Raw genomic sequence first — 12,141 nt, forward strand, 5'->3', positions numbered from 1 at the left:
GGGTGACCCCCCCCGTGACACAACCGCAGTCCCGCATAAGCTGTGTCACAACGGTGGATAACAACTAGTTCAGTCAACCCAGGGTTTCCCAATCCAGCGACGCGCGCGTTCACATAAAAGAGGCAGGGTTTGCACAGCACGACCAATCACAAACACCTACCAGAGCCGCATATTTTACATAAGAAGCGCAAACTATAATTCTACATAAATATGAAGAACACAGACACGGTTTTACAGGCAAAACGCAGGAAGGAAAGCTGGCAAAAAAAAAAGAAAAGACGACGCTGTTATGCGTAAATCACAACGCTTATCAATATCACTTCCCCATCAGTCAGGCACAAGATCTGACCATAATTACACTTTTGCTTTCCATAAACTTTAGCCTATTATCAGTTGCAACCCTGGCAGTGGTAAGCGATCGTGAGAGACAATAAAATATATAAAAACATAATTTAAACCGACGTGCCCATTGGCAACATACGGCTCAAGAAGCCGACACCTAAGCCTATACGTTATTCCCTCCTCTGAAAATCTATATCTTTCATAAAAATACCCATCAGGGAATGTTAACGGAGTTGTCGGTCTCTAAATGTTTAAACTTTTCTGAGCACACACCTCTCTCTCTCTCTCTCTCTCTCTCTCTCTCTCTCTCTCTCTCTCTGCTCATCAAGCTCTACCGGATCTACTATAAGAACGGTGACGCCGTTATCAATCGAGTATTGATTGGTCAGTAGGCGGTGCTTTAACACTGCTTGATCTCTAATCTCCAACATAACCTGCTCCCAACCAGGTTAGCATAAAGTACCATGGTGATTTAATCCGGTAACAAGTGGTCCACCTTCGTGATACACAAAACCCTGGGTTGAACCTGAAGTTACCCAAGTGACTTTTGGTGAAGTTAACACCAAATCTTGCTTCATAGTACAGGCCTCTGCTCTCCCTCTAACAGATCAGATAGAGACTCAGCCAATGGTGGGAGTCTGGCACAAGCACCTCCGATTGGCCAACACTACATTTCTGTTTGTGTGTAAAAATCGACGGCCCTACGCCGTAGCCTGACGCGCACCTCTTGAAAAATGTAACTACACGTCGCAGCGACGCACATCGCTCGGCCGTGGCTTGGTAGCGTTGCATTTCCCCCCGACTCATTTTCCTGGTTCTCCTTCTCCATAAACAACATGAAATCAAGGAGAGGGTTAACTTTTCCTGCTACAGATTTCCCACCTTGGTCAGAAAACACAGGGGAGACACTTTCTCTCACTATGACTCTAGAGTCGGTACTGGCTCCAAAGCTAATCGCCGTCACTCTCTCACTTGCTCTATCACCCACTCCCCACACACACACGCCGGCTCGACGCACACACCAGCGCACAAGTATAAACATCAGGCCACTTACGTAGGCTACGGCGAGAGCTCTGCGTGGAGCCTCCGCACAACTGTAAAACGGCCTTTACAGATAGCATTGGCGACAGACGCACAGGATATTAAACCTGTTTCAAGCCCTTTGAACCTGTAATTGTTTGTCCTATGTTACTAACAGACAAGTTCGCAAACTCTAACTTGAAGCACTAAAATTGGTTTAAAAAAAATATTTATTATTATAATTTTTAGGGGGGCTGAGATGAAATTTAGGGTCTAAAATCGCCAATGGTTCTGAACCATTGGAATGTTTCATGGGGTAGCTGAATGCCTGGCAGAAGTATTAAGCGGCAAAAGTGCAGATTTTCCCCAGTTCATTTTGTATCCAGAGATCTGGCTGAAATTGTTAAAAATATGTATGAGGTGATGAAGAGACTGAGGGACATGTGGTACACATATGGGACGCATATGTGGTGTTTAGTATTGTGAACAATAATAGGTTCATGATTAGACAACTGTTTTTTGTGCACCAATCAACAATTTCCACATAAAATCAGGCATAAATAACATTCATTCACATATCCATTACTATTGATAGAGCTTAAACTTCAATACAACCCCTTTTCATGTGGAAGTTGTTGATTGGTGAAAAAACAAAAGGTGGCTTCTCAGGATGTAACATAATTTGCCTGAGGATGATCTAGTAGCGAAACATTGCCCATGATGACACTTAATATATTTTTGCAAGTTAGACAGTGTGCGGGAGTTTTTCTTTGCAACTTTTGACCCGCTTGTCCCCCTCCGACGCACCTGTCTCATGTTGTAGACGTGCAAAGTATTTTTCTGCACTGAAAATGCATGTACCATGAATACAAAAGATAAGAATACAGTGTTTCCTCTATGTTGATTTTATTGTGCCGGTGCGCCATGACAAAATTTCTTCCGCCATGCCATCAGAAATAGGGCAGACGCACAATAGTCACGGTTACCTTTTAAATGACCCTGCCGACATAATGCACCCCTGAAACGGGAGACTAGAAAAAGGGGTTGAGGTAGCGTGTTGTTAGGATGGTTATAGTAAATCATAGGCTCCTGATTTTCAATGTAATGGCTCAATATCTAAATGATTTTGACAATGTGGATGAGGTCGTTATAATTGGATGGACTGCAGCTTCAAGCACAATTCTTTTGGATATAAGCGTTAGATTTTGTATTCTGAACAGCGATGCCCGCTGTTCAGTGTGTGTGCACGCACACGCACACACACACAGCAGAGATGTGTTACAACGCGCAGCACATGCACCTGACTGGGAAAGATAGCGCTACACTCGTTACTGTAAGTAGGCTACAATAAAACCTCAAAGTAAATACGTATCATGCATACACATGTAGGAAGCGGTATAATTCAATCTGATCTGTCTGGGCAGTCCACTCTCGTCCACCGCACTGTTTACACAAACACAGCTCTACTCTACTCTAAATAGCAAATTTTGGCAAACAATATACAACAAAAGCTGTCGGTTTGTAGTCTAACTGTTTATCTTAGTTTGCCTCAAATCTTGAAATTTGGACAAACTCTTGTAAACTTAACTGCTGGCTAAACTAACCATCCTCTGCTGGAGCATTTATGTATTATAGGACCAAAACAAACCAATGTGGCTACTTAATATGCACGTGCAAATAGTATTGTTTTATTACAATTCTATACAACAATATTGAATAGGGTAATAAAATGTGTGTGTGTGTGTGTGTGGGTGGGGGGGGGACTGGAATAATACACCTTAAAGTGATAAGGTTAGCAATTCAGAGGTCAAATAACCTAAAAATATTAAAATACCAAAATATATAAAAAATTACAAAAGAATGCCATAAACTAAAAACAAAATGAACCTTAAAGAGCCGGTGGCAAATTAGTTAGTGCAGGCATGAAGGTTAAATACAGTGTTTAGATACAGGGCATTGCCACATGCACATTATTTAGGGACGTGGGGTTCTGTTTATTTGTAGGTCCGATTTTCTCTCCAGCGTCTCTAGAGATAGTTAGATAGATACTTTATTGATCCCCAAGGGGAAATTCAAGGTCTTGAAAGCCGCTCCGTGTCACATAAACGGTCTTTCTCTAAACTGAATCAGAAGGGTTTAGGGGGTTAATGGGATTAGTTTAATCCTTGTGTTGACTTCGGGTCAAATTGACCCATTTTCAATTTGTGTTTTATATCAGAAAATATGGGACGTAGAAATAAGCGCTGAAAATGTGTAGAAGACAAATTTAACAACTTAAAACGTTGGAAAAAGGAAAAACAAATGGTGAAAAAAAGGCGTCAAAAACGTCGAAAAAAAGGTTGACAAGAAGGCAACCTTAGGGTTAAGCCATAACGAGTAGTTAATGGTCTTTCCTGGTGTTAAGTAACACTGACTAATTGACCCATGGGTAAAAGACAGCTGACACTAGCTCACAGGTAGACAGTGCTGAACTGAAGTCAGTGTTCAGGGTCTGCTGAGGGATGACAAAACAGGATTCATTCTCCTATTATTGTGGCTGATATTTAAATATTGTAAAAGGACATATTTTTAAGTCTTTATCTTCTAACTTTGCTGGCTGATAAACATGCTGAAGGTGCTGGATGTTATTCACCGGAAAATAACCCTCAACTATGACTAAACAGGTAAAATGTTTTGCTTAAATTAAACTAGATTAATTCCTACCTTCTTTCATATGCTTAGAAGATTGTTTGGTCTTTGTAAATTTAAGGGGTGCTCTAAAAAATAATATCTATTGTCTTTCAAGCAAGAAGGACATCTGATATGTATTTCCCCCTCTGGTATTATGTTCAACAACACATAGGCCGCAAACAACACATATTTTCATTATCAATTAATCAGTTATCTGCCAAATTATCTATTAAATCGTTTGCTCTATAGAGTGTAAGACAATAGTGAAAATCACAGATTTCCAGAGCCTAAGAAGTCTTTAAATATCTCGGTTTGTCAAACCAACAGCTGCAGCTTTAAATTGAGGTGTATAACTCATCTGTTGGCATTTTGTTTTGTGTTAAATAGGAATTAATCTGTTAACTTCTGATACCAGAGAACCATTAAGAAAGGAAAAAGGCATCAATATATCTCAAGACGTTCTTAAGTATTAGAAGTGAATTGGTGTGTGATGAAGCGTGTTTCGTCTTGGAGGCGAGTACCCTCAGATGACACAGCGAGCTGTCTCTGATGCCTCATTCACTCCGTTTGCGCTTCAAACAATCAGCTCCTTTACAAACGGCTCCTTTATGAGATTAAGAGATTTCTGTGGCACGCTGACATGGACGAAATTTAGAGAACATAGAATATGTAACCTCCAGCTAATCTTGTAAGAAAGGAGGGATAAGGCTATTGGATTGCTGAGGCCTTAAGAAGTTAAAAGGGCTCTGACACGAACAGCAGGATGGAGGAGTAACTCACAAACAGGAAAGAGATACACCACCTTTATGGATGTCCTGTCTTCTGTCTGTGTTTGACTTGTACACAGATTTCCCAAGTCAAACAGTAGTTAGAGCAATACTAGGGTGACCAGACGTCCCGGTCTCACTGAGGTGAATAATTGTCATATGCACATTTAAGGAGGTTACTTCCTCAACAAAAGACGCCAAACAGGAGGGAGGAGTAAATGATGCCTTGGCTACAGATATTTGCAGCATACACTGATTCAGAAAAAGGTAGAAATAGGTGCATAAAAATTCACCAAAATGCAGGAAATGACGTGGTTAATGCTCAAAATTTTCAATAAATCATTTTAATTCTTTTGGTGTTATTGGAATAAATAACACTTCAAAGAATCTTTTTTAGAAAGAATCTCAACATAAATCTCACACTAAACTGAAAAAGGCTGTTGCTGCAATTTTGTTAATTTTACAGGAAAAAACACTTATTATTAGATGAGGAGCCTACGATCAAAATAATGAAGTTACTGTCTGTGTATATGTCAGACCTGGACTGGCACATGTTCACGTTAAAAAACGTGTGCGTGCACAAGCACTACGGTCACGCGCAAAGTGTCCCGGTTTTAGCTCCGGGAAATCTGGTCACCCCAAGTGATACACAACACAGTAAATGCATAGTGTAGCCTCTCCTCTCTCTAGTTTATATTCAAAACAGATATACTGCATATCACAGTGCTCACTAACAGCATTACTAATCGTGTGACCTTAGAACGGATGGATCCTAAATTAAGTAAATGGATTGGCACACTGGATTCCTCTATTAGATTACGAGTCTGTCATTTGTACTGCATGTGTTTTGCAAAGCAAATTGCATGATAAGTATAATACATGTTACAATTTGTATTCATACAAATGTTTATGTATTGGCATTCTTAAAATAAATTTAAAAAAATCAATCAATAAATAAAAAAAAGCTGCAAGATGTTTGTGTTGATAATTCTGTGAATGTTAACTGATTCGTGCTGTTTGTTTCTTGACTATAAGGGTGATCCCTAAGCAAAAAGAGTCTGAACCTGCTGAGGTTTGGCTGCTCGGTTAAGTTTCTCCTGAACAAGAAAAGCTCCATCTTGCCAGTGAACTGAGCCACACACTACTTCAGACCAGTGTAACCAGTGGGCCTTCAACCTGCCTCATTTATGCCAGGAGCAAACCCACTGATTCAAGCTCCTCAAGCTCCAAAACTCACTCCAAAGTCTGGTATGACCAATTACACTCTTTTACATGAAAACAACTTATTACTGTTGTATCGTCTGCTGTTTTGTTTAAGTTGCAACATGTCTCTGTTAAAACCTTTCCTCTTGAGCAGAGGTTATCAAACTGTGAGGGAGAGACGTGAGGCTCAGGCAAAGACGCCATGTGAAATGGCACTCCTTCTCCAAGTCATAACTCAAATCTGAACACACAGACACAATAAACATATTTTTAGATTGAGTGTGACTTACAATAAACATCCATACATTTGCTTAGAATTCATGGGGGGGGGGGGACTTGCCTTATTTAAATTTTCATTAGTGTCCAAGTAATCCAGTGACAGTTGTCTGTACATCCTAGATTACAGTGCAAACAGGAGCAGCTACTAGCTCAGCATACTTTAAAGGTCCCATGACATGGTGCTCTTTAGATGCTTTTATTTAGACATAGTGGTCCCCTAATACTGTATCTGAAGTCTCTTTCCCGAAATTCTGCCTTGGTGCAGAATTACAGCCACTAGAGCCAGTCCCACAATGAGCTTTCCTTGGCATGTGCCATTTCTGTGTGATGATGTCTCTCTCTCATGGGTGGGCCAAATTCTCTGGGCGGGCAAAGCAGAGAAAGGGGAGGTAACCTTGCTCCTTACGACCTCATAAGGAGAAGATTCCAGATCGGCCCATCTGAGCTTTCATTTTCTCAAAGGCAGAGCAGGATACCCAAGGCTCGGTTTACACACATTTTCATGCCATGGGACCTTTAAATGGTGCCATTTAGGTACCACTTTCTGAATATAAGCTAAGAAAGTGAGGCTCAAGTTGTAGCCCACAGCTAACTGAATGCTGAATCCAGTGGCAGACTTTGAAAACGCCTGCTCAAGAGTAAACCATTCTGCCTGCTCAGGAACTGAACACACAACTTTTTGGTATCCCAGCAGTCTGCGTCATATGTGCACAGCTTGGTTGATAAACATCTTCACATGCATCAGCACGCTCACCAGCATGCCTTCACACCCATCCTGCACCAATCCATGACCATCCAACCTGCTCCAATGGGAACTCAGGACAGTAGCGTAAGGAGATGTTTCACTGATGTTTACATTTATTTAGCACTGATTTTATTCACAACTTTACCAATTTCTATCTGAAGCCCTTTCTGACCTGAATGTTATTTCGGCCATTTTGTCCTAATTGCTACTAAGAATAATTTCAAGTCATTACCTTTCACCTCTTGCTACAGTTCATCACACACCCTCCCAGAGCAACGAGGCCCTCTGCCTTTCACAGCGCAACACAGAAGCCCTACAGATCAACGGTGAGTCCAGCATGCATCACTCCAAACTGACATGTCAATACAGCTTAATAAAACTACTGTCTTACTTCTGTTTTCCTTTTTTTATTAAACAAAATGTAGTTAATCACCTCTGACAGTTTGTTGTCAAATGTTTTGACATTTTATTTCAGAAACGAAGGAGATGGGGCACAGCCCATGTCACCATTGCATGGAAGATTTATTACCACGAACAACTCAAGGTGATGCATCAACATTTTAGTCACATAAACATAAAAAGTATTTCGCCTTCTTATCAAATTGAGGCATTTTGCGTCTGACTTTAAAATCAATTTAACTGGATTTGGGGATTCATTTAGTTATCTAAAAAGAAGCCATAATGTGAAAAATATGTTTAAATTATGATTGCATGTTTCACATTTTTTTTGTTTCAATTTGTCCTATTAATAACTACAAACGGTTTAGACATGTCTGTATAAGGTCTTTCAGTTGACAGGCAACATTTACAAACTCAATTTTAAGGAGCTTAACATATAGGAAAAATATTATACAGAAAACTCTGGTATCTTTTAGTTTAGACATATTGTCATGGTGACTTGTATACTTTTGTATCAGATTCCAAAACAAATGTTGTGCTTTACAAACTGTATTTAACAGAAAATGCAGCAAAAAACCAACAGTCTCCATCGAGAACTGACACCTGAGTATCCGGCCACCAGTCTACCTGACACAGAACAACATAAGGAATCAGACCAGCCCTCCAGCACCCACCCAAATATAGGTGAGTGTAAAGCAAACAATATATGAAACACCTTTAGCAATAGTAAAATATGGGTCATATTATTAAAGCTGATCTGCTTCTCATTTTTTTTAGACTCTCAATGTGGACACTCGGCATATACTGCAGTCAGGAGTGAAACAGAAAAAACAGCAGAAAACATAAGCCGCTTGGACAGACGTCATCCCCCTGACCTTTCCACATCTTCACCAGTGGCTTTCCACAGCCGTACAGCCAAAAGGGAGAAACTGGAACGGCGCCCGAACCTGCACTGGAAAGAGAAACTTGATGAAAAGAAGAAACCGGGCAGGCAACAAGTTGAAACAACAAAGGATTTACCTCTAAAAGACAAATCTCGGGATCGAACGGCGACTCTTGAACTTGACGGCAGACACAGCGGCTCCCTTGACAGGAAAAGGCAGCCAGAGAGTGACAGCTCCGTTAAAGTGAAGAGGGCGAAGCAGGAAATTGTAGAGGACCAGTTTGATTCTTCGAAGACTTTGCACACTGATCCATCGCCATTCAGTACAACTCACGCACTTCCATCTTTACACACCATGCCAGCGCAACACATACACATAAGTGATTCATCCGTCCTGTATCCTAACAGCAGTAGATGTAATGTTACCAAAACACCCCAGAGACTCATCTCTTATCCAGGAGATGAAATGCATCCCTACCAAACCGCTTCATGGGAGCCAGTGTGGGATGCTCACAAGAGAATGGATCTCCACTCTAGACAATACACCCTAACAGACTATTCTTTGAATACCTGCAAAGCGGTCAGGATACCTCATGTAGCAAAGAGGCAAAAAGAGGCTTTTCAAGGTTTCTTTACACCACCTCTTTATTTCCCTTGTGCTTTGAGACAGCAGAAGGTAATTTACCTTAGAGGGAGGGAGTTTCTACACTCACCCCACGAGAACTATCACCTCCACCATCCTGGCTATCTGGCAACATCCTACCTGGGGCCCTGAGTCTCCAGTAGGGATGCAACGATTATCGATTTTGCTCTAATCTTCTTCTCAGGGTATGGAATGGAGCACAAAGAATGACACGTGACTGACATTGATTTGCTCAAAAAATAGCAATTTGCTGACCAAGTTTGTCAAAACTGTTTGAGGTAATAGCAAAAGATTAATTACGCAGCCCATTTCCCCCCTTCAGAAAGAAAATTGTGGTGTTTTTATTTGAATATGTTTTTTATAATTGATGATATGTATGTTTACAATGGACTCATGACTTTTTGGGATCATTTATTGTGTTATGGACTGAAGCTTTTTGCCCATTGTCTTAAGGACTTTGGAGAGCACAGATGACGAGAGATATTTCTCCTCCATGAGAAATTAATGGACAAATCAAGGACAAACTATCAAATTTTTTCTTCTTCCTTGTTTTCACACCTAGACATTGCCCAGAAATGAAAACACCAATATGACTTTTTGTAAGGAAGTGTGTCGGCTTGTCACAGCCGTTTTATTCACAGGTGAAAGCAGCCTCCAGATTCCTGCTGATGGAGACTGTCATACAGCCAGATGACTTTAGCTGTTCAAGGAAATCCAGGTCCAGGTGGACAGATTCATAGTGCCTACAGGAACCCAGTTCGTCTGACCAGACGCTGACGGAGAGCATGGAGCATCACTGCTGCTGAATTCCTGCGGTGGTTTCCTGACAGAGCATGGAGACTGGAGTCCCTGCTGAAGCACCGGGAAAGCTAAGGATGGCTTTTTCCTACAGTCTGGAGCAGGCAGCACACACAGCCGGTCCACCTTCATGTTTCAGAAACAGGAGGGATAAGGAGGGAGAGGCCAGTGATGACATCCACAGGTGTCAGACATGGTTTACCAATGCCAACAAGGGGAGCGAGGAGAATTGGGTCAGCAGTAAATCCACAAGGAGACCCTGGGCTCCCCTCTGATCTGTCACCTTCCAGTCAACTGGTAAAGGGCCAGAATGTTCAGCCAAATCTTCGGACAGAAAGGATGAGGGCATTTTTTACAGCAACTGCAGCCAAGCTAGGCGCACAAATGTGACGTCAAGAGTGCGCCATAGGCTGCTAAGGTTTTTGGTGACGTTGCCGCCTGATGCTGGGTGCATGAGAATGAACCAGCAGCAATCTGAGATTTTGTCCCCAGAGACTTTCTTTCCATTGGACAAAATTGAACATGAAACTTTCAAAAATCTGGACTTCAGATTCCCCATACTGCAGCTTTTGCAACAATGGACATTGCTGTCAGCTGCTCTCTGTGCTTTCACATAGCTTACACCATTAACCCATATTTGCTATTGAATAGATTCAACCCATCTGATTGCATTACAGATTTGAAGACTAGTTATTACTTGTGCAGTATTTGAAGTGCAGTGTGGAAAGTTGAATTTGGTTTTGATTTCGAAGAGGTTTTCCCTTCCATTGTCTTTACCTGGTCAACAGCTTTAATATCTTCTGATTTAATTACGTGTATCTGTTTTTGCTTCAATAGAATCCTAGACACAAATCACTGAAAGTAAAACCAGCTAACATATTTTGTTAAGAGAAATAACCTCCTTGATGAGGAGTCAGATGATGAGGTCAGAGGACATGAATTTCTTATATAGATTACGATTTAGTTCTTACAACTTTGCTAATGTCTACTTTTTTGTTCACACCGTTTTAAGGTGTGAAGGGGTGGACTGTTAGGTTGTAAAAAGTTAAAACCATGCTTATATTTTGAAAACATTGTTTAATGGGGCCTGCAGCTAAATCTAATCAAGTAACTACACTAATCAGCATTTGTCTGGCTCACACCTTCTCTAGCTTCTAGAGAATCAGAAGAGGTCATATCAATCCTTTAGCATACAGGAGAAAGCTCCTTGTCTCCACACATGGAGATCTATTGTATCTGTTTTGGGGGAGCCACCCTCTGTTGGGCCAGACTTGTTTAGAACAAAGAAAATGTGTATCTCTGTAAACTTGAATATAATCAGCACTACCAAGATAAATGACCTTTGTCTGTGACCTGTAGTAAACTTGAAAGTCAGAGGTGTGTCCTTAACCTGAGAGAGAGGAATAAATGTGGGATCAGGAGAAAGATTCGGGGCTTCAATCTGTGACCCCGCAGGGGGAAGCATTTGAAGACCGCTGTTTACAGTGTATTGTTTTGTCATGTCGCATGGCTGCTAACTGTGTCCCCACAAGGGGAAGCATGTCTGCAGTCTGCTGCTGGCAGTGTTTTATGTTTTATGTTTGATTGTGTTTTGACTGTCGTTTTTCATGGTGTTGTTCAATTAAAACTTTTGCTTAACTTTCAATTCGACCCAAGCCTCTCCTTCGTCCTCAGAAATCTAAGTGACACGTCTTTTAGAGATTTTCTTACACTAGCTAGTTATCGCTAACGTCCGTACAAAAAAGTAGGCTAACCTAAATGTTATCTCAGAATTAAAAAGTAGTAATCCAAGTCGAGTTTGTTGACTGTGCATCTTGCGCAGTTCGGTGACCCTTAACCAGGGGCGAGTCTAGGATCAGACCTTTAGGGGGGGCTCATCCCCTAATGAGAATATGACACGGATACAGTGCCTTGCAAAAGTGTTAAACATAATATATTTATTGTTAAAGGGGTGATAGAATGATTATATAGGGTATTTTACACTGTTCCTTAACCCTTGTGTTGCCCTTCGGGTCCCATTGACCCGAAGGACAACACAAGGATTATGTACTTCCGTTTACTTTGTTGAGAATTGCTCTCTAAACAAGGGTTAATACAGCACCTTAGTTCTTGTTTGTACAGCATTTTGGTCAGCTTAAACTGTGTCTAGAACTGTGTTCTAGAAATAAACTTTACTTACTTTACAAGAAACAGGGTTTAGAGAGCAATTCTCAACAAAGTAAACGGAAGTACATAATCCTTGTGTTGTCCTTCGGGTCACTGGGACCCAAAGGACAACACAAGGGTTAAGGTCTCCTAATGGGGTATGTAACATTGGTTGGGCTGAAAATTGCCCGAATGCTATTTTATTAGGCCCTTAACTACCCTGTGAATATGGCTCTATTTGGAACAA

At 41.1% G+C, this 12,141-nt stretch overlaps 1 protein-coding gene across 4 annotated transcripts; it reads left to right on the forward strand.

The window, feature by feature from the left end:
* The first annotated feature begins 3,804 nt into the window (after nt 1-3,804).
* On the forward strand, nt 3,805-11,293 carry LOC120547795. Of its 4 annotated transcripts, none has more exons than XM_039783494.1 (7): nt 3,806-4,025; nt 5,835-6,047; nt 6,976-7,110; nt 7,278-7,352; nt 7,502-7,570; nt 7,986-8,109; nt 8,203-11,293. In XM_039783494.1, exons 3-7 carry the CDS (start codon nt 7,018-7,020, stop codon nt 9,081-9,083), a joined length of 1,242 nt encoding a protein of 413 aa, XP_039639428.1. In that variant the 5' UTR covers nt 3,806-4,025; nt 5,835-6,047; nt 6,976-7,017; the 3' UTR covers nt 9,084-11,293. The 4 variants fall into 4 exon arrangements, with proteins under 4 accessions (XP_039639436.1, XP_039639428.1, XP_039639420.1 ...); XM_039783486.1 differs by having other exon boundaries at nt 3,807-4,025; nt 6,973-7,110; XM_039783507.1 differs by lacking the exon at nt 6,976-7,110 and having other exon boundaries at nt 3,807-4,025.
* The last annotated feature ends 848 nt before the right edge of the window (nt 11,294-12,141 follow it).

The sequence above is a fragment of the Perca fluviatilis genome, chromosome 2 (assembly GCF_010015445.1).
Source record: "Perca fluviatilis chromosome 2, GENO_Pfluv_1.0, whole genome shotgun sequence".
In the NCBI taxonomy this organism is placed as follows: domain Eukaryota; kingdom Metazoa; phylum Chordata; class Actinopteri; order Perciformes; family Percidae; genus Perca; species Perca fluviatilis.